This window comes from Trichomycterus rosablanca, chromosome 24 (assembly GCF_030014385.1).
Source record: "Trichomycterus rosablanca isolate fTriRos1 chromosome 24, fTriRos1.hap1, whole genome shotgun sequence".
Lineage (NCBI taxonomy): Eukaryota > Metazoa > Chordata > Actinopteri > Siluriformes > Trichomycteridae > Trichomycterus > Trichomycterus rosablanca.
In genome coordinates, this window is record NC_086011.1 from 14,503,113 (window position 1) to 14,527,009 (window position 23,897).

The 23,897-nt window shown below is 41.3% G+C and overlaps 1 protein-coding gene across 1 annotated transcript in view; it reads left to right on the plus strand.

Moving 5' to 3' along the window:
* Positions 1 to 15,977, plus strand: part of alpl (alkaline phosphatase, biomineralization associated) — a 31,974-nt gene extending 15,997 nt beyond the window's left edge. The window contains exons 5-12 of the mRNA XM_062986379.1: positions 1,242 to 1,416; positions 3,798 to 3,973; positions 5,458 to 5,598; positions 7,652 to 7,721; positions 7,810 to 7,944; positions 11,086 to 11,277; positions 13,031 to 13,150; positions 13,504 to 15,977. Of these exons, the coding sequence (XP_062842449.1) occupies positions 1,242 to 1,416; positions 3,798 to 3,973; positions 5,458 to 5,598; positions 7,652 to 7,721; positions 7,810 to 7,944; positions 11,086 to 11,277; positions 13,031 to 13,150; positions 13,504 to 13,772 (1,278 nt within the window). The 3' untranslated portion in view covers positions 13,773 to 15,977. The remainder of the gene's footprint in view (positions 1 to 1,241; positions 1,417 to 3,797; positions 3,974 to 5,457; positions 5,599 to 7,651; positions 7,722 to 7,809; positions 7,945 to 11,085; positions 11,278 to 13,030; positions 13,151 to 13,503) is intronic.
* Positions 15,978 to 23,897: the final 7,920 nt, after the last annotated feature.

A 23,897-nucleotide genomic window follows, 5' to 3' on the forward strand; every position in this document is an offset into this window, starting at 1 on the left:
GACAGACAGACAGACAGATAGATAGATAGATAGATAGATAGATAGATAGATAGATAGACAGACAGACAGACAGATAGATAGATAGATAGATAGATAGACAGACAGATAGACAGATAGATAGATAGACAGACAGACAGACAGATAGATAGACAGATAGATAGATAGACAGACAGACAGACAGATAGATAGACAGACAGACAGACAGACAGATAGATAGATAGACAGACAGACAGATAGATAGATAGATAGATAGATAGACAGACAGACAGATAGATAGACAGATAGACGGATAGACGGACAGACAGACAGACAGACAGACAGATAGATAGATAGATAGATAGATACTTTATTTGCCAATGTGGAACCAGTCTGTCCATAACTGTAACTCGTAGATCAGTGTAGAGATTCCTCATTAGAATGATAAGAACAATATGCTCTGGTAATCTCATCTTCCTCATAACATACAATTGTTTTTTCTGATCAACACAGTCAACCACGCACATGTTGTGCTTCTTTCTGAATTCCTTGATTTGTTTCATAATCCAGTGTACATCAGCAATGATATATCTTGTTCCTCTGTCATCTTGTTCCAGAATCCTGCTTACACATCTGGTTCAATGCAAGGCTTCAGTCTGAGCTAAATAACGTTTAGCAAAATTTACTGGTGTGTGACATTAGGAAAACCATACAATAGTTTACAGTCTTTCTTGTGCTCTTTCTTTGGTATTTCAATCTACTGGTCATAGTGGTGAGTTTGGCCATAATACATGTTAATCTGAAGAATCTTGAACTATTTCCATTACTGTGTTATCAATTCCTGTGGCTTTCTGTTTTGGTTGAGATCTGGGTCTGTTTTACTCCATCTTCAAACACTGACGGTTCTTCTGTGCGTTTGAGATAAACAAGATGTCTTGTTTGTGCAGATGTTTTGTGTGTTTCTTCCATCGGTCATTTATGATCTGGCCATGGACATTGCTTATCATCGTCCAACTATATTTCCCTTCTTCTAATTTCTGACTTTGGTATTCCAGTCGTTCATCTTGTCATAAATATTGACACCGTAGATTAGTTAAGTCGATTTTTTTCATCCCGTTACATCAGCTGGTACATTTTATATAGTGTTAATGAAGTTTGCCCATGTTTTTTACACACACAAATACTAAATAATCTGTTTAATATTCAATAATACTGCTGTACAAGTACCACTTGTCATAACCTGCACAAATGTCTTGTTTTTGTAGACCTACAACACGAACGCACAAGTGGCGGACAGCGCCGGAACTGCCACGGCATACCTATGTGGCGTCAAGGCCAACGAGGGCACGGTGGGTGTGAACGCAGCGGCCGTCAGGAGCCAGTGTAACACCACGCAGGGCAACGAAGTCACCTCTATCCTCAAATGGGCCAAAGATGCAGGTGTGTTCCAGAAATCTTCCCACACACGGGGTCTGTCTGAAAACCTAGTGATTGCTGTATATAGACAGCATTTATGTCATCCTACACGCTCCCGAGAAGAAGGGACCATAACGAGGGAGCATCCGATGCTTCCATAGCAGTGAAGGCAATCCCAGCATTCAGTGTGGCTCAACATTTTTCACAAAAATAATCTGCCCTATTAGTTTGATGTCTTATTAGAATCCTCTCTACATAGGCAGCTGCCTAGGTAGGCAGCAAGGCAGCTCACTGAGCTTTCGGACACACCCAAGGTCAAGAAAAGCAAGGAATCGAAAACACATCAACAGCCCAGCAGTGCTGAGACCTCAAGCTCTAGGGTTTGAATCTCAGCTTTGCTATCAGTCAGCCGGGCGCCTACACAGGCACATGATTGGCTGTGTGTCTGTATGCTTACTGACTAAAATTCCTCGTTGCTGACCTGCACACGGCCGGCTGATGCAATACTGCGCTATGTGAAACTCCGCTCCTGGCAGGTGAAAAGAAGCGGTCAGCTGCGCTCGTGTCTGAACGCACAGCAGCGATCGCATTTTCAGTTTATTCAGTAAAGAACGTGGTTGCAGCAACCTTGTGACATTAAATGATCTTACAGGAGCACCGTCACCTCATAGCAAGAGGGTCCTGGGTTCGATTCCCAGGTGGACTGGTCTGGGTCCTTTTTGTGTGAAGTTGTGTGCATGTTCTCCCCATGTCTGTGTAGGTTTCCTCCCACGGTTATTATTATTATTATTATTACAAGTAAAGAGCAATAATATGAAAGCATAACTGTAAGTAAACAGGTAAAGAAATGCTTGTAATAGAAATCTCACATAAAAAAGGAAGCACAGGGCAAGCACGGCACCTGAATAGCATCCTAACAGCTCATTCAAACCCGGTATACAGAAATTAATGACGCACTGTTTATGAGCCCAGCATTTTTCTGAGAGGGAAGGAGAATGGAGCCGGCGAAGCGGAATTCATGACTTGCCTGGATGACCGAAAGACACGACAAGAATGAGCCTGCTGTGAGGTTCAGAGGACACAGAGGATGGAAGCGCTAATCATCGTCAACGCACTGGCCTGATCTGACCAGACAGCTACCCCTAGCTTCAAACAAAGCTGTGGACTCACACATGAGTGGATAAAAACAGAGGGCTAGGTGTATTAAACAAGAAAAGATTCAATTATGCTTCATTCTGCGTAAGAAGGGATGCGTGTGGTGTTCGAGTGCACCTTTGAAGGTGAATGGCTCAGAATTGGGATGCCCATACACAAAGGACCGGAGATGATTAGAAATGAAGTTACATTACATACTCTGTTCTATTTACCCAAGCTTGGTCAGTTAGTGGCAGCTAGGTAACATTAAAACCACCTTTCATGTTATCAGCTCCACTTAAGCACTTTGTGGTTCCACAATTACTGACTGTAGTCCATCTGTTTCTCTGCATGCTTTGTTACCCCCCTTTCATGCTGTTCTTCAATGGTCAGGACCCCCACAGGACCACCACAGAGCAGGTATCATTTAGGTGGTGGATCATTCTCAGCACTGCAGTGACACTGACATGGTGGTGGTGTGTTAGTGTGTGTTGTGCTGGTACGAGTGGATCAGACACAGCAGCTCTGCTGGAGTTTTTAAACACCTCACTGTCACTTCTGGACTGAGAATAGTCCACCAACCAGAAATCACCAGCCAACAGCGCCCCATGGGCAGCGTCCTGTGCCCACTGATGAAGGTCTAGAAGATGACCGACTCAAACAGCAGCAATAGATGAGCGATCGTCTCTGACTTTACGTCTACAAGGTGGACCGACTAGGTAGGAGTGTCTAATAGAGTGGACAGTGAGTGGACACTCATACCAGCACAACACACACTAACACACCACCACAGTGTCAGTGTCACTGCAGTGCTGAGAATGATCCAACACCCAGATAATACCTGAGCATTGAAGAACAGCATGAAAGGGGGCTAACAAAGCATGCAGAGAAACAGATGGACTACAGTCAGTAATTGTAGAACTACAAAGTGCTCGTATATGGTAAGTGGAGCTGATGAAATGTAGAATATAGAAACAAGGAGGTGGTTTTAATGTTATGGCTGATCGATGTATATATCTTATACATATAACAAGAAGGCTCTGGGTTTGATTCTCAGGTTTGCATGTTCACCCGGTTCTCCCGGCGTATGTGTGGGTTTCCTCTGGGATGTCCGGTTTCCTCCCACAGTTTACAGACATGCAGTCAAGTTAAATGGAGATATAAGTTTAAAATTGCCCTAAGTATGAAATGTGTTTCAGTTATGCTCGTTGCTGTAGTGACCATAACATCCTACTTCATGTGTGTATTTAAAAAAAAAAAAATTTTTGTAGGAAAAGCTGTGGGTATCGTCACGACAACACGTGTGAATCATGCCACCCCCAGCGCAGCTTACGCCCACTGTGTGGAACGCGACTGGTACTCGGACGGAGAGATGCCCGCCGAGGCGGTCCAGGAAGGCTGCAAGGACATCGCCAGGCAGCTCATAGAAAACATCCCTAACATTGATGTGAGCCAGCATGCTGCATTTAAAAAAATGTTTAGCTGAATGTTTGGTCAACTTCATTTCATTTGTTAATTTACATCCATTCATACATAAAGGCCTGCAACACATTCCAAAAAAAGTTGGGACAGGGGCAAATTTTGGGCTAGTACCCTAATTGGGTAATTGAGATTATATATAAATAATAATGTCATTGCAAATAGGTGATGTCAACAGGTGATTGTAATCATGATTCGGTACAACAGCAATATCCATGAAAGGCAAAAGGGGCAATCACCCACCACCCACATGAACCCACAAGTTTGGTTCTGGAAAGCAATAGAACACGTTTTTTGTTTGACCTGAGATTGCAACTGGACTTTTATTAACACACCAAAATTTTAAAAGAAGGACTGGGCAGCCAATGCAAAGAAAGGAAACTGCTGGGGATGCCCATCACGTTTAAGGAGGGTACATTCGCCTGCCCCATGCTCCCTCCGAGTGGAGCACAGTCCCTTGCCCCCCTTCTTATTTGCCCATATTTGGGTGTTATCACGCACTGAGAGTCACACACTGATCTCCATGCTCCTCCACTTCTGTACAGACACTTTGGGCTGCTAACCAGGGTCCTTACACAGCATCGAAGACCCCCCCCCCCCACACACACACTTATTAGTCCCGTCTTTCCCACCCAGCAGACTGGTGCCGATTGTGCCTGCTTAGGGCGCCCAGACGACCGGTAGCAGAGCTGAGATTCCAACTCAGAGTCCAGAATCTCAGCACTGCTGCACTAGCGGAATATCCAAAAGCTTTGAGTATAGTGGGTATGGGCATGGGTACGTCTTGCTGCTTCCATGTTAGTAAGGGACAGTTCTCATGTGTTTTAATGGTGTGCACAGACAAAGGTTTAGGTGGGGGTTAAACTTAAACTTACACCTACATTAAGGACTGTGAGACTAGAGGCCATGCTTTCTGAAGACCCAGGGGGTAAAATCTAAAAGAAATGGTCTACAAAATTTGGGGTATCCTGCAAACACACACACACAAAGCACAAAGGACAGTACTAAAGAAAGTAGTCACTCGAGGGTAACATGAAAAGTCTTGCATTAAGCCGGACTACTTAAAAATGTCTCGGTTTCGTTTGTTAATAAAGGACAGCGCAGAGAAAAACAAACGGATGTTGCACCATTTCTGACAGATGTTTGGATGTTCCCAAACACAGACGACTTTACCAGGAAGCAAAAGAAAAGAAATCAACAATAGCTGATTAAATAGAAAGAGATGTTGTTGCTTGACTTAAAGAATTTCAAAATAATCTTAAATCTGCTAGGCTCTATCAGCTATTTAATACAAGGGTACATAACATTATGACCACCCTCCTAATATTGTGTTGGTCCCCCTTTTGCTGCCAAAATAGCCCTGCAACTGGTCATAATGTTATGCCTGGTCGGTGTATGTTTTCATATACAATGCATCTTTATAGTTGTGTATTTTTGGGTCTGGACGGACAGGTTATCATGGGTGGTGGACGGAAGTTCATGCTGCCCAAGAACACTTCAGATGTTGAATACCCCGATGAGAAGAAGTACAGCGGAACACGCAAGGATGGCAGGAATCTGATTCAGGAGTGGATCAACAGAACGAAGGACAAGGTAAAAATTACTTTATTTTTACTTTCACAGCAACGTCTTTCTGATCCTCTGCATTACTCATTTCTGATATGTACATTTGGATCCCTGAAGCTGGCTCGTTGTTAACATCCATCTTTATTTGGCTGCAACAGAGCAGGTCATGCCTCGCTACTGAGGTGCCAGATGTAACCCCACACCTACAAGATTTAGGGCGCATTCAACTTTGCTCAGCGCTCGGCTTGAGCGGTGCAGTAAAACATCATCGAAGTGCGAATATGAGACGAATCTGCATTTGTGTGGAATAACCGTCAAATCCACTCTGAAAGCTCCACGTGTGTCTGTGGGTGTGTTCGAAAACCTAGTGAGCTGCCTTGCTGTCTTACTGTCTACATAGGCAGCTGCCTCAGTAGAGAGGATTCTAATAAGTCAGTGACTTATAAGGCAGGTTATTCGAACGCGCTACTTAGACAGCGATTCCGTCGGGTTTCGCATTTCGCGTTTAGCATCTTGCCATTAAAACCAATAAACTGAGGTAGCACAGCACGCTAACGTCAATGTAACAATTTCCTTCATGTACCGATAACGGTTAAATTTCCTGACAAGCCCGAACTTGCAAATAAAAACACTCGGTACAAGTTTATACAAGTTAAAAATCAGTAATATTTTATTTACGTTTGAAAATAACTCCATTCGTTTCTCCGCCCCGTCAGCCATGTTTATCTTTCTGTGAGAGAAGAGCACCTGACCCGCAATGAATTCTGGGATTGCCTTGATCACTAAGGACGCTTCCGATGCTCACTCGTTCTTAAGTCAAAATAACATTGAAATGTTAAGATGCCTCAGAAGTGAGGATTTTAAGGCATCTAGGATTTCGAACATCGGGAGCTCGCACAGGATGACGTAAAATGCTGCCTATGTAGAGAGCACACTAGCTTTTCGAACACACCCTATGTTAAGCTGTATTTTCCTCACTGTTTCACTTTTAAACTTGTGTTATAGCTCGAGTGCTGAGAAATTGTCAGAATCAGCTTTTCCGATACCAAATAATGCTTATTGTGTATGAATAATACAATTACAAATACAACAATGAATAAATTTAGCTGGATAATTACGAACCTGGCAACTTTGTGAAGTGCCGTCAACCAGGCGAGGTGAATAGCGCCAGTGCCTTCTGCGGTTTAAAGTGAATATCGATTCATCTTAAATGAATAACTGATTAGAATCGTGGCACATGTGCATCGTGGTCTTGTGGTGCATCGTTACATCCCTAATTAAAGAAGCTTAACGGTTTTTTTTTTAATGCATTTTCTCCCCATTTTCCTCCCGATTTAACGCACTCAATTTTTGTCTTCCGCTGCTAAGGGATACCAGACTGCATCCGAGGAGAGCACGTCGCTGTACACGCCTCTTTCGACACGTGCACAGCCCTCCTCTTCTCGTCTCTTCCGCCAATCAGGGTCCTTACACAGCATACGAAGACCCACCCACCCACACATAGTCCGGCCCCCATCCTGCAGATACGGTGGCCAATTAGTATCCGCTCCAGGCACTGCCAATTATGCCCGCCAGATGGCGCCCAGCCGACCGGTGGCAACACCGAGTTTCGAACCGGGGAGTTCAGAAACTCGGTGCTGGTGTGCAAGCGGAATATCCTGACACGCCACCTGGGCGCCCAACGTGGTTTAATGTACTAAAAGAACGACATAGGAGCACTTAACGTCTCTTAATTATTACTGGTATTACTGGTCATAAGTTCTCTCCATTAATAGAATCCCTAGGCCATTGTTTTAATACAATAAGTCACGTTAAGCTTTGTTCATGTGAGGCTTTGTTCGTCTTTTACTGCGTCATATCGAACAGTTCGTCTCATTGGAGGCGCTTTGAAAAGGTCAGTGGCAAACTGGGTCAAAGTGTTATCAGGTGAACTTTGAGCGCCGCGGCAAGTGCAAAAATCACGAGCCCAACCCGCCACACTCCACGGCCGGCACAAAAGCGGTTTTGCCGCTTCTCTTGTGAATCTGCTTTAGCTAGCACAAAAATCTCTTTTTAATAACCAATTTCTTTTGCTCTATAGAGAGGTTACTACGTTTGGAACAAGAATGACCTCCTTTCATTAAATCCCACTTCTGTCGATTATCTGCTGGGTAAGTCTTTAAGGCGAGTTTTTGAGACCTATTTTTTAAAGATAAATGTCTTGAAAGTGTTTCTTTTCTGTCTTTTCAAACCATCTAGGGCTGTTTGAACCAGTAGACCTGCCATATGAGCTGGAGAGAGACAGCAGCACCGATCCTTCTCTCACTGAGATGGTGGATGTGGCTATTAAAATTCTCCGAAAAAACCCAAAAGGCTTTTACTTGCTAGTGGAAGGTAAGAGAACCATTCATTTAGGTCTCCTGTGATTGCTACATAATTATCCAACCCTGATTGTTCGAGGTGACTGTTACCATTTCCACAGATTTATAGCAACAGAACGAATGGGTGCAATTCCATTACAGCCTACTCACACAGGGTTCTTTACTGCATTGATGCATTTGGTCTGTAACAGGTTATATAATGATTAGATTTTTGCTCATGGTGCTAAAGGTAATGCAGGTGCTGCACAATACAGGGTTCAGCATCACTGTAGTGATGAAAAAGAGCACATTTAGTGTCTTTATTTTAACATGTTTTACACACTTTGGTTACAATCATGACAGAAATAGACCACTGAAGTCGTGTCGTCATTTTGTAGGCCACGCCATGTTGTTACGCCCATATTTGGTCATCCAGGTCTAAGAGAAATCTTGAATAGGAAAAATGAACGGAGATTTCGCAAATTGCCTCTCTCGCATCGTGTGGTCATAAATAATGTTCCAAAGCTGTTACGTTTTGTTTTATGGAGATTCTTCTGTCTATTATCAGTGGATCCTCTGAATTATGAAGTCGTTAATAGGGCTGTCGCGGTGAAAGAATTTCCCCTTGCGATATTCAGCCTGTCTTAATATCGCGGTATGCGGTGATATCGCCATTTTTTTTTGTTTTTGAAAATTACTTAATTAATCTGGATTTTAGAGCTATATAAACAAGCTTTATTGTTAGGCTATGATTCGGTATATTATTGCTTTATAATGACAAAGATGAGACAGCTTTAAGACCAATGAAATGCGTGTTTAATGTTAAATACAGAACAGAGCAGGGATGTACGTCTTTTCTCTATTAAAAAAGGTTTAAATTAAGCTTCTAGCGTAGGCTAGATATACACTGTGAAACGAAAAAAAAAAAGAGTTTAGGCTAAATATTTTAAATGCACATCTAATCAAAATATGGTAAAAAATTTTTTTATAAAGAATAAAGTCTGTAAGACCTTAAACCTGCGTTATCATGCGCGCTAGAAAAACCAACATGTTCACCTGATGTTGTTTAGAGAGGATCTGAGTGGGGTAGAGATGTTCCCGGCGTTACCGATGTTGCACTAAAACACACATAATGAACCTCCATGCGACTTTACAGATCAAAGCAAATCTAGACCGGTTATCGCGCCACTATTAACTATCTATTTAGTAGATATAATTAACATAACAATATATACTACATTTTAAGTTATTATTCGTTTCAATACATTTTTATTCCACGAAAAAATACATTTAAATCATTCCAGCAAGCCAGCAAGAGAGAATCTGCAGGCTGCAATGTCATATTAACCGTCATTAAGTGTTTTAGTTCACCAAGGCTGTTTGAATATAGTCTAAATTACAAGTATTTTATTGAGTGTGAACTCAATTTAATCATTAATAAACTTGCCTATAATTCATGTTGCGATTGTTTACATTTTAAAACACAAAGCCTGACACTCAGCAGCAACGCATGCGAACAGTTGGCAGGAAAATGACGCTCTTAGCTCATTTTCATTATGAATTTATTTAACATTTATTACGCCCGAATGTAAGCGTATAAAACAAGATGGACCCTGCAAAATAAAAAAAAAGAGAAGAAAGAAAGAAAGAAAAAACGTGAATATCGCAGTGATGCGGTTGCTTGGCATGCCCTGCGGTTGGCTGGTCTATACCGCGATATTTCAAAATTGCGGTTAGCGCGACAGCCCTAGTCGTTAAAGAGTCAAAATATGAATATTGCTACATGTAAGCTAATGCTACTGCGCACTGAATTGACGTCACTAAACTGGAAGCCTTTTTTTTCTTTTATAAGCCTCTTAAATAACCGCACGAAGCAGCGCCAATCGCCAGTGTAACAGTGGAGTGATATTCACAAGTTTTAGTTGATATTTTTAGTCGGTAGCTACATTAAAGTAGAAAGCGAGGATGGTCGGGTGTTACGCCTTTGGTTGTACTCACCAAAAGCGAGCCGCTCGTTCCGTTGATTGACGTCTAATTAATGTGCAGTAGCATTAGCTTTCGTGTAGCATTATTAGTGTTGCGATCCTTTAACAACCTCGTAATTCAGAGGATACAGTGATGTACAGGAGAAAAATGTACACAGGACGAAACGTATAAGGTTCTGAACATGTTTATTTTCATGTTTAGTTTCATTTTTCCCATAGGAAATCTGACTTAGACCCGGGTCTCCAAATATGGGCGTAACGAGGACCACAGAATGACGCACGACTTCAGTGGTCTATTGTAGTTACTGGTTACACAAGATTCAAACACAGTCATGGACAATTCTGTATCTCCAATTCACCATACCCACATGTTTTGGACTGTGGGAGGAAACCGGAGCTCCCGGAGGAAACCCACGCAGACACAGGGAACATGCAAACTCCACACAGATAGGACCCGGACCGCCCCACCTGGGGATCGAACCCAGGGCCTTCTTGCTGGGAGGCAACAGTGCTACCCACTGAACCACCGTGCCGCCCATTAAGTGTCTTTAAAAGAAGTAAAACTACAGTATACTCCAAGCGATGAGGCGCTTGATAAGGTTGTTTGATATCCCATTTCAAAATCATGAGCATTAATATGACGTTCCAGTCAGATTCCACCTTAACATTAAGTCTTAAGCCAAGCCTAAATTGTAAAATTTACCATGGCACATCAGCCAGGCAGCAGTACTTGCACCAGATCATTTGGTTGTGTTGACAATGTTGTTGTGGGGATGCTTTATAGCAGCAGAGACTAAAGTCTGGTCTGAAAGAAAGTTTGTCTTTTAGCCAGCGCACACTGCCTGTAACACTTTTTATTAAATATCAGTGACAAGGCTTCAAAATCACTCCACACTTACCAACTAACCTGGCAAAACACGAGTTACTCAAGGAAATGTGGGTCGTGTGGGTTTTATGTGAGTTTTATGTAATGAAAGAAATGTTGTTAATTGAACTGATACCAATACTAGGTTGTAACAATGAAAGCAGCACTACTCAGAAAAAAACTGGCAACCTTAGGCCTAAAGTGCTAAAACTAATACACTAACAGCATTTATTTACATAACCATATATGATCATGCATATTTGACTTAAGAGTGCATTTGAAGGTATTTAAAAACTATTAGTCTGACCAGGCTGAGCGCTTTCAGGTGGGCGCATCGATCACGGACATCATGAGGGAAAAGCCAAGCAGGCCCTGCACGAGGCCGTGGAGATGGACCGTGCCATAACGCGAGCCGGCCTCCTAACCAGCACCCAGGACACTCTGACCGTCGTGACCGCTGACCACTCACATGTCTTCAACTTTGGAGGCTACACATCACGAGGAAACTCCATTTTCGGTAAGAGCTCTGCTAAAAGAGCGGTATAGAAACTTTTAACCACTGAGGATACATGTATGTGTGGTATTCAGTTATATTTTGAACCCTTGGAAGATATGGAATATTCAGTAACTTACACTTGAGTCAGGCACAAAACAAATAAATGATGGTCAAGGCTTTGGTCAGGAGAACACAAGTGGGAAATTAGTTACGAACCTTGAAGCTTGAACCTTCGACCTTTGGTCAGTAGTCATGTACCTTAACTACAGAAAACTACAGAGGTTATTCAAAATTCACTAATAAATACAAGTATATGGACACTTGACCATTGTACAGTGTGCCTGTAACAGCTTTCCATCACATTGTGCAGTCTGTCTTTGGGAATTTGTGCCTATTTAGTTAAAAGATGTTGGATGAGAATGTCTAGCTTACATTTAACATTCCAGTTAATTACAGTGGTGTTTAATAGGGTTGAGGACCCCATAAAAAAAACATCAAAGCATTTCTTTTTTTGGACCTTTCTTTGTGCCAATGGGAACAGCCATGCTGGAACTATTACTACCAAGTTAAAAGCATGTAATGTGTTATTACTGAAATATCTTAAGTTAATGATATATGGCCATGTGTAGTGTATTTAGTGTATTTGTCTAATTATATTCTGCAATCCGATTGGGTCTAATGAACATGTGTGTGTATGTGTGTATATATATATATATACCGATCAGCCATAACATTAAAACCACCTCCTTGTTTATCAGCTCCACTTACCATATAGAAGCACTTTGTAGTTCTACATTTACTGACTGAAGTCCATCTGTTTCATGCTGTTATTCAATGGTCAGGACCCCCACAGGACCACCACAGAGCAGGTATTATTTAGATGGTGGATCATTCTCAGCACTGCAGTGACACTGACATGGTGGGTGGTGGTGTGTTAGTGTGTGTTGTGCTGGTATGAGTGGATCAGACACAGCAGCGCTGCTGGAGTTTTTAAATACCGTCCACTCTATCAGACACTCCTACCTAGTCGGTCCACCTTGTAGATGTGAAGTCAGAGACGAGCGCTCATCTATTGCTGCTGTCTGAGTCGGTCATCTTCTAGACCTTCATCAGTGGTCACAGGACGCTGCCCACGGGGCGCTGTTGGCTGGATACTTTTGGTTGGTGGACTATTCTCAGTATAGCAGTGACAGTGAGGTGTTTAAAAACTCCAGCAGCACTGCTGTGTCTGATCCACTCATACCAGCACAACACACACTAACACACCACCACCATGTCAGTGTCACTGCAGTGCTGAGAATGACCCACCACCTAAATAATATTTGCTCTGTAGTGGTCCTGGGAGAGTCCTGACCACTGAAGAACAGCATGCAAGGGGGTAACAAAGCATGCAGAGAAACAGATAGACTACAGTCAGTAATTGTAGAGCTACAAAGTGCTTCTATATGGTAAGTGGAGCTGATAAAATGGACAGTGAGTGTAGAAACAAGAAGGTGGTTTTAATGTTATGGCTGATCGGTGTATATATACAGTGGTACCTTAAACCTCTGGGAGTGGCAAAAAGGCGTTGGGTTTTAAGGTATTTTTTCCCATAAGAATGTTTGGGAAACCTGTTAATGCAATTTCTCAAGTGATGTTTAGGTACCACTGTATATATACTGTATATATTAGTTATTAGTTATATATAGTATATATATATACTATATATATAATATATATTATTATTCATAGAAACTGACTATGAATATGTATATGTTTGTATTTCTCTTTACAGGTCTTGCGCCCATGGTGAGTGATATAGACCAGAAGCCCTTTACCTCAATTTTGTATGGCAACGGCCCAGGGTTCAAACTGCTCAACGGCTCCAGAGTCAACGTCTCCACTGTGGATTATCGTAAGTAATTACATTGTTTAGAAAATTGCTCGAGGCGCAGTATTTTCCGCAAGTAAGGTTTGGCTGTTGGGATTCTGCTAGAGCGTGTGTCGGGTCTGTTCATTTCCTCTTTACGATCCGTATCAGAGCTGGTGAAATTACCTGTCTGCTGGACGACATATAGGAAATGTCACACTGTCTAATGATTGATACATCCCAAACTGCAGACTTTCACTCTCTCTCTCTCTTTTCTCATTATGCCTCTCTGTTGCGCTATCACACGGTGCCCTGGTTTGCTGTAATGGGTTTTCTGACTACACTAACCAAACCTTAAAATTGGATCTAACGCACCGTCACGTCTGTTTCCATCTCAGAGCAAAACAACTATCAAGCGCAGGCGGCTGTTCCGTTACGCATGGAGACGCACGGGGGCGAAGACGTCGCCGTTTTCTCCAAAGGCCCCCTGGCGCACCTGCTCCACGGCGTCCAGGAGCAGAACTACATTCCGCACGTCATGGCCTACGCGGCCTGCATCGGCCAGAACGAAGACCACTGCAAATCGGGCAACGGCTCCGGCTCTTCGGCCGCCATAGCTCCGTCCACCGTGGCTCTACTCATCGCGGTCAGCTGGCTGTTTTGTTGATGATGACGGCTAGTTTAGAACACAGACCTTTCCACCTCAAGCTGACGGTTTTGTATGATTTTTATAATGTGGGAGGTCGATTTCTAGTGTCTTTGTACCACATTTTACACTTCGGGGATCACCACTCGATGCTTTTTTTGTGATTTACAATGTTAAGTAAGGATAAGTGGCTTTGGGCGTGTCAGGACTGGTTTTAAAATGAAGATCGGAATATTTTTATACATTATATACATTAAACAAAAAGGTACAGTATGCAGAGGGGGCCAAAAGTCATGAGACCAATAATGAATATGCTTTTATTTAGCGCTTTTCTCAAATTGAATACAATGTTTTACATTACAAAGTTAAACCTTGGACAAATTTACACGTGAACGTTTGAATTTTTTACTATATGAAATTCCTAGGCACATTTGTAACACTGACCGTGTCAATTCCTTTCTTTCGGTAGGGTTGGGGTTAGTAATCAGAAGCTTGGTTGGTACAGCAGTCTCTGCTAGCCGGTCAAGGCACCTGCAGGAGGTATGGTGATTCCCAGATAGCAGTGCGTGACTCTTCATACGCAATACTGCTCCCTGTGAGACTCCCTGCCTGCATTTCTGCAATGGGGGAGGACGAGTGTGATATATATATAATAAATCTAGTGTATAATTTTTTGTATTTTTTAATTAAGTGGAGTATATTACAGGGGTTTTCAACCTATGGAGCAGGGGGCGCAACATTACGAGTTTTTTTTTAAACTTCGCTGACCACGCACACGTGCACATTTAATGTTATCCAGTTCAGTCGAAAAAAAGGACCGTTGTCTAGCAAAACTTAAAAATAGGGCTAACAGTAAAGATAAATCAGTGACAAAAACACTGACTACTGTTATAAATCATGGGTGTGTGTGTTTGTCTTTAAGAGAGGTGTATAGTGGGAGATGCTCCGCTCACAATATCGCTCTAAGTGAGTCAGGAGTCGATTCGTATGAAGGGAAGCTTGTACACGTTCCGAGTTTCTCTTCTCAGTCATCTCTTCGTTTTTACTGTTATTAATGAATGCTGTGGTTTTAAATAAACACCGGCTACTACAGAACATTATGTGTGACTCGCTTTCCTTACAGGTCGGAGGCTTAATTAAACTGCTGTTACCACAGAGCGGTAGCCGAGTCAGACTCGTTCTGTCCGTGTTATCTCACCTGAGTTTTCTGTCAAAGTAAAGGCATTTTCTTTGGCCCCCACTGTATGTTGTTGAACAAAGTTTGACTTTAAATATAATCCAATTTGTTATATTTTTCAGATTATCTTAATTTCAATAAACTCATCTAAATACTTGTAATATTATTACAGTTATTAAATAGGTTAAATATCATGATTTACTAAGGGACCACTAGTGCTTTATTATTAGTAGTAGTATTATTTTTATTATTATTATAACTATCATTTAAGTAAAAAGTATTATACGTATTTACTCCAGAAATAAGTAAGAGAATTTAAGGCTTTAAGGTGGGTTAAAATGAAGTCTTAAAACAAAATAAAAAAAGAAATGTTATGGATGTAAGATTCTGGAAGTTCTGGAAGTAAAAAACATTTGTTTGTCATTATGAGATTGTTAGTTTTTTATTGATCTTAATTTCTAATTAGTTATATTTGTTGTTTAAAGAACTGTGGCAGTGCGTAGTGCTGTCACCTCACAGCAAAAAGTTTGCATGTTCTCCTCGTGTTCATATGGGTTTTCTCTGGTTTTCTCTCACAAGTCCAAAGACAAGCAAATTGGAGCGTCTAGAAATTGTCCATAGTGTGTGTGTGTGTGTGTGTGTGTGTGTGTGTTTGCCCTGTGCTGGACTGGCGTTCGTCTGGGTTTTTTCTGCCTTCCGGCCAGTGCATTGTTTTTAACAGACAAACTGTTTTAATGACATCATTTGCAATGCCTTTTGGGAAATGTAGTTATTCTCGATGATCTTTTTTATTATGCTTAATACTCTTCATGGACCATTGTAGCCTAGTGGGTAAAGCTGAGTGTTATCAGTTGGAAAGTTGTGGGTTTTAATCCTGGCTCTGACATGCGGTCACTGTTGGATCCTTGAGCAAGGCTCCAGGGGTGCTGACCCTGCGCTCTGACCCCAGCTTCCAAACAAGCTGGAATATACAGTACGAATAAGGAATTTCATTGTACTGTACACGTGTATATGTATATATGATGAATAAAGGTGTCCCATCCGCCCTAGATGATCATTATTGTGAATGTGTGTGCGGTCATGTTTAGCTGTTTTTAGTAGAGTTTTTCAGCACACTCGCAGTCACACACACCAGTGATGTCATTGTGTCTGTGGACTAATTCCAGCATTGCTCTTCTGGAAGTGGAGTTTTTTTTTTCCAAGATTATCCAGTACTTAATCCTATTTTGTAAATGATATGTACAGAGGCTTATTAAGCAGTGTGTTCCATCAGCTTTCCTATTTGAGACTTTTTAATAGTTTGGGAAATTAATAATTGCTAATTGTTGCAGCTAAGTGGAATTTTTGTCCATTCTTGCTTTATACGAGATTTCAGCTGCTCAACAGTCTGTGGTTGCTGTTATCTGATTATACTCATTGTGCTGCACCATACATTTTTAATAGGAGAAAGATCTGGACTGCAGGCAGGCCAGTCAAGCACACACACACACACTCTGTGTCTACGAAGCCACACTGTTGTCGTTCATACAGAATGAAGCCTGGCATTGTCTTGCATTTCGGAAAAGACTCGAAAACAAGCTAAACGGTGGACTCATCTGACCACAGCACACATTTCCACTGTCTTTCAGACCATCTGAGAAGAGCTTGGACCCTTGAGAACCTTGAAGTGTGTTGTACAGAATTAATATAATTGATGTTTTGCTTTCTCTTTGTGTAACAGAGTTTCAGCTTACATTTCTTGATCCAGCGGTGGACTGTGTTAAGTGACAATGGTTTTCTAAAGCCCTCTTGAGCCCAACACACTAGTTTTCTTATGCAGTGCCATCCAAGGGCTCCAGGGTCACTCAGGTTTAGTAGTAGCTTCTGTTCTTGCCCTAGACGGACTGAGATTTCTCTGGATTTCCTGAATCTTTCCACAATATTATGTATGGTAGATGGTAAAAGACTCTTATGAAGTTTAAAACACAGTGGTGAGCCACGGTCCATCATTGCTTAAACCCAATTATTATACCCTTATCTGTTACCAAATCACCTGCTTATTGTGGAACGTCTTAATACTGTAACTTAAATATATTTCGTAACCTTTGTGTTTCATTTAAATGTGTTTATATTTACAAAATACAACAAAATTGATCAAGAAAATTAAATAAAGATTCAAGATTCAATTAACAAATCACAGACTTTTGTTTTTAGTGTATTCTACAAAATGTCCCAACTTTTCTGGAAATGGGGTTCAACTGGTATGGCTAGCGTATCACCACAGATACCAGATACCAAGTTTAAAATAAACTTTTTGCTAGACATAAACTGGTTCTCAGTTCAGACTGCTCTTTATCCTCTGTGGAATAAACATGGCTGATGTTTACAATCAAAATGATAAAGCTGACGTTCATAAAGACCTACGTTTATAAAAAGACAAACACTGGGCTTTGCTCAGCCCTCAAGAATAAAATATGGAGCAACCACAGGAGGAAGGTCTTCTCCTACCCCTTCTGTTCTGAAATGATCAAAATAGTAAGACTTTGTTCTGTGTCGCAGCTCTTGTTTCCATTGTGTTAAATTAAAGTTAGCAGGTTAACCAGGAGCGAGGTCTGACTGGGTCTTAATTATTGTGCCACTGAGGGCTGTGTAGGAACTTGAAAGAAGACATTCATGGATTTAAGTGAAAATCACATTTTTGGAAATTTATTGTATAATATTTATATTTTTTATTTAACTGTTTTATTTTATTTTATGTAATATAACTTCATTTTATTTAATTTAGTTTAAATTTTTTTTTATTTCATTAATTTTTTATTTTATGCCCATTACCACATTTAATAAAACCATAACCACATAAATACAATGCAATTAAATAAAAATATATGTAATTTCATTTTATTTAATTTATTTACTTTTAATATTATTTCATTTAATTTCAATAATTAAATTTCATAATTTTTTTTATTTTATGTGGAAAACAAATTCATTGAAATGAAAAACACATTTTTGGAAATTTTGTTGTATAATATTTATATTACAAACATATTCCAAACATGCATTTTTTTTGTTTTTATTTTTAATTTAATTTAACTTTCATTTTATTTTATTTCATTTTATTTTATGTAATATAACTTTATTTTATTTCATTTTATATTATTTTATGCCCATTACCATTATTGGATAAAGTGCAGACATGATGGCTAATAAGCCTGAGCTTAATGGACCGTGTAAAATGAAGTGGGTGCAGCCGTTTTGTAGATTGTAAATGCACCGTGCAAAATCAAGCTATTTGTTTTATGCAGTGCACGTAATTAAAACTGCACCAGACTATTACGTTCTGCTGTTTTATGGCTTGATTTTGTGCAACGCTTCAGCTGAGGTAATGGACTTAACATTTTCTATGTTACGACCTGAAACTGAAGCGAATCTAATTGAAATTTGATGTCACTGAACTACACACGATGTTTCTTTTTTTAATTGTTTAAAAAAGCAGCTGAGAATTCTGTTTCTTATTTATATATATATATATTAAAACCACCTCCTTGTTTCTACACTCACTGTCCATATTATCAGCTCCACTTACCATATAGAAACACTTTGTAGTTCTACAGTAACTGACTGTAGTCCATCTGTTTCTCTGCATGCATTGTTAGCCTCCTTTTCATGCTGTTCTTCAATGGTCAGGACTCTCCCAGGACCACTACAGTGCAGGTATTATTTAGGTGGTGGATCATTCTCAGCACTGCAGTGACACTGACATGGTGGTGGTGTGTTAGTGTGTGTTGTGCTGGTATGAGTGGATCAGTTTTTAAACACCTCACTGTCACTGCTGGACTGAGAATAGTCCACCAAACAAATATCCAGCCAACAGCACTGTCTGTCCATATGGTCACTCTAATTCATTGTATTTTAAAAATTAAATGACTAAACTTGTACATTTACAAGTATGATGTCTGAAACATTAGTTTGTCACATTATGTCATTACCAAAACGCAAATTGAAAGTAGAAGAGCAAAATGTTCCACTGCTCAAAACAAAAACACATAGATAAACAGGCAGCAAAACCACAGAAGGAAACTTTAGAACGAACTGAATTACCAGACATAAACAAACAGAGCAGATACAAGCTTAGATTTAGGATTGTGTTTTGGTCATAGCCTTTTTCCCCAAAGAAACCACATTCCCAAAGAAGTTCCCATGTAACAAAAAAACACAAACGTTACATTAATTTTTCCTAGTAACTGAACTGCTCTGCTGGGAAATCATTCATGTTTTAACTTGAGGAAGAAATGATAGCAGTGTACCAATAATTTACTAAACATAACAATAAAAATTCAAGTGTGGCACCTTTAAAGGGGTCGATATGTACATTTTCAATATACATTTTTAATAGGATACAGATACATCCACCCTGACCCCTAACCAACCCCACCCATCCATCCATCCATCCATCCATCCACCCAGACCCCCAAATAACCATCCATCCATCCATATATCTAGCATATGGATAGACTTCCCTTTGGTAAATCTTCCTTTTATACCCAGTCATGATTCCCTCTCCTGTAAAACAACTCACCTGATTATACTTTTTTTTGGAATCACAAGCATATACGTTATTTTTGTGCTTTTGTCAGCTAAATAAAGGTTCAAGAGTAAAAACTAATTACCAATGGGGTCTGACACAAGTACATACTGTCTTGATCACAGCACATGGTCTTTTTGTGCTTGTCTCCGCCTACTCTCCCTGATTCGTCCTTGAGAGAATCACTCCCAGCTGCTCCTCATGACCTGATGAGCGATCAGTGTATATAATCCTCACGTTTGCAGTCCTTCCGGTTGGTCGTTGTTAATGTGTTATCCTGTGAGAAGCTTTAATAGAGACTGTGAATGAGACTGAAATTCTGTCAATATTTTAAAAAATATATGGTATGAACATACACTATTGCCAAAAGTATTCACTCACCCATCCAAATCATTGAATTCAGGTGTTCCGATCACTTCCATGGCCACAGGTGTATTAAACCAAGCACCTGGGCATGCAGACTGCTTCTACAAACATTAGTGAAAGAACGGGTCGCTCTCAGGAACTCAGTGAATTCCAGTGTGGTACCGTGATAGGATGCCACCTGTGCAACAAGTCCAGTCCAGTGACAGAGCGGGTCAGTGGATGCTGAGGCGCGTAGTGTGCAGAGGTCGCCAACTTTCTGCAGAGTCAATCGCTACAGACCTCCAAACTTCATGTGGAATTCAGATTAGTTCAAGAACAGTGTGTAGAGAGCTTCATGGAATGGGTTTCCATGGCTGAGCAGCTGCATCCGAGCCTTACGTCACCAAGCGCAATGCAAAGCGTCGGATGCAGTGGTGTAAAGCACGCCGCCACTGGACTCTAGAGCAGTGCGGACGAATCACACTTCTCCGTCTGGCGATCCGATGGACGAGTCTGGGTTTGGCGGTTGCCAGGAGAACGATACTTGTCTGACTGCATTGTGCCGAGTGTAAAGTTTGGTGGAGGGGGGATTATGGTGTGGGGGTGTTTTTCAGGAGTTGGGCTCGACCCTTTAGTTCCAGTGAAAGGAACTCTTAATGCTTCAGCATACCAAAAGATTTTGGACAATTTCATGCTCCCAACTTTGTGTGAACAGTTTGGGGATAGTCCCTTCATGTTTCAACATAACTGCACCAGTGCACAAAGCAAAGTCCATAAAGACGTGGATGAGCGAGTTTGGTGTGTCGAGACCTGACCTCGACCTGACAGAACACCTTGAATGAATTAGAGCGGAGACCGTGAGCCAGGCCTTCTCGTCCAACATCGGTGTCTGACCTCACGAATGCGCTTCTGGAAGAATGGTCAAAAACTCCCACGAACACACTCCTAAACCTTGTGGAACGCCTTCCCGGAAGAGTTGAAGCTGTTATAGCTGCAAAGGGTGAGCCGACATCATATTAAACCCTATGGATTGAGAATGGGACGTCAAACAAGTTCATTTCCACCCGAGCCCTTGGGTACATGTAATAGTTTCCTTTATTCGCTCGCTGTGAGAGTTGCTTGCGCTTGGCGGCTTCCCATGTCACACTTAATTGAAAAAATATGTCAGCGAATGGAAAGTAAACTAGCAGAATCGTACACAATGGCAGATGTTTATTTCAGGGGTACTGAGTAACCTTTCTGTGTCTAAAGATTAACATTGTCCACGAGCGCTGATTTTTTTTTGCTTATGTGGCTTGTTTTCTATGTTCGCCAAGTAGACCTTTGCCTGACGCTCACATGCGATTACACAAACACGTACAAAATATTAAAGCTTTTGATGGTTAAATATTTACACTATCCGTTACATAAGAGGACAGAAAGCAGACTACATGCAGACACCATTTAACAAACATTGTTTTCACAGTTCAAAGCTGAATTCAAGTTCAATACGAATAGAGGAAGAAATTCGAAGCAGAAGGAAATAAGCTCCAGATTGAACATGTTGAATTATCCGAGCCACTAGAAATATGTGCTTTGTCTTTTAGTTCATGTTTTACCACCACTTTGCAGTAACACACCCTGGGCAGGACGCCAATCCATCTCCGGGCTTCAGCCACCCCCCCTTCAGACATATCCAATCATGTCTGTATGTAAACATCAAACCGGCTCATAGCCCAGCTAGTGTTATTATACACCAGTTGAAGGTGTGCTGTGATACAATATCTGGCTCCAAGATGTCAGCAGCAGATCCTTTAACTTAACTCCTGTAAGTTGTGAGGTCGGGCCTCCATGGATTTCACCTGCTTGTCCAGTACATCCCACAGATGCTCGATTGGATTGAGATCTGGGGAATTTGGAGGCTTGCCTTCTTCCCATAGTGCATCCTGGTGCCATGTGTCCTCAGACCAGGCCACCTTCTTCCATTGCTCTGTGGTCCAGTTCTGATGGTGGACAGGGGTCAGGATGGGCACCCTGACTGGTCTGCAGCCCCATACGCAACAAACTGTGATGCACTGTGTATTCTGACACCTTTCTATCAGAACCAGCATTACCTTCTTCAGCGATTGGAGCTGGATCGGACCAGACTTCGCTCCCCATGAGCCTTGGCTGCCCATGTCGCCGGTTTACCACTGTTCCTTTCTCGGACCACTTTTGATACTGTATATACTGACCACTGCAGATCGGGAACACCCCACAAGAGCTGCGGTTTTGGAGATGGTCTGACCCAGTCGTCTAGCCATCACAATTTGGTCCTTGTCAAACTGGCTCAAATCCTCACGCTCGCCCATTTTTCCTACTCCTAACACATCAACTTTGAGGATAAAATGTTCACTTGCTGCCTAATATAGGCACTCTCAACCGATTTGAACTGGGTATGAATCCATCCTTGTAGATCACGTACACCCATACATGCTGATTGTCCTCCCTGGAGCGGATGAGATCTTCCATCAACACAATGCGACATGTCACACGGCTAGAAATGTCCAACATTGGTTGGAGGAGCGTGACCAAGATTTTCAAGTACTACCCTGGTCCCCTCAAGTACTTCCCCAGACTTGAACCCAACTGAGCATCTGTAGGGCCACCTTAATCGTAGTGTTCACTCTATGGACCCTCGCCATGCACCCTCCAGCAGCTGTGGGATGCACTGCGATCAGCATGGATCCTGATACCTGTGACAACCTACCAGTCTGTCTAGCTGCTGTCCGTGCTGCACACGGGTAAAACTAATATTTTAATGTAAATATAAAGGCTTTATCAGTGAACAAGTCATTAACAATGCCTTAGCTGTCGATACTTTGACAGCTAATGAGTGAATGTAGTATACTGAGAAAACAGCCAGGCTAATACTGTATAACCCTTAAGTGTTGTTATTTCCTATGAAGAAATTGATAAGAAAGCCAAGATATCAGTAAGTACACTTTCCTACCCCAATTAAAGGCACTTTAAACTGAAGGAAACTCTCACAGGAAGAAGTCTGAAGGACAGGAAAATGTCTGAAGGACAGGATGATGTCTGGTAGACTAAACCACAACATTCATAAACCACGGCTATTTATTTAATATAGTTTGTATATGTAATTGGTGTTTTGTGACAGAGTGTCTTACATTTACTTTGACTTTTATTTGATTGCAGACAGGATGAACCTGAGATATTTCATGTTTTATCTGTTCAACTTCATTTCATTTATTGATACACATCCATTCCTGCATTTCAGATCTGCAACATAATTCAAAAAAGTTGGGACAGTAAGGCTTTTACCACTTTTGGCGTTGACGTTTGGCACCGAGGAGACCAAGCGATTTAGTGTTTCAGCTTTTATTTTGTCCCGTTCTTCCTGCAAACACGTCTTAAGATGTGCAACAGTACGGGGTCGTCATTGTCGCATTTTTGGCTTCAAAATTCTCCACACATTCTCTATTGAGGACAGGTCAGGACCGCAGGCAGGCCGGTCCAGTACCCGTACCCTCTTCTTCCTTACTCACGCCTTTGTAATGTGTGCAGCATGTGGTTTTGCATCGTCTTGTTGAAAAATGCATGGACGTCTTGAAGGCAGCACGTGTTGCTCTAAGATCTCAATGTACTTTTCTGCATTAATGCTGCCATCACTGAAGTGTAAATGACCTTTGCCAAGGGCACTGACACAGCCCCATACCATGACAGACCCTGGCTTTTGGACCTGTTGCTGATACCAGTCTGGATAGTCCAAAAAAAAAGACCTGGAATGCTGATTCATCTGACCGCAATACACGTTTCCACTGTGTGATGGTCCATCCTAGATTCCTCCGAGCCCAGAGAAGTCAAAGTAAATGTAAGGAACACTGCATTTTTATTTTATTCGCATTTTTCATACATTTTGGGTTGTACTCATCGCTGACTTAAAATTACTCATGTGTAATTATTATGTAAAATATGTAATTCCTTGCTTAATATTTTGCAAAGACTCATGGTCAGATGTCTAAATACTTTTAGCCATACAACAGACAATTGTTTGGTGTCAGTAATTATGGTTTTGATG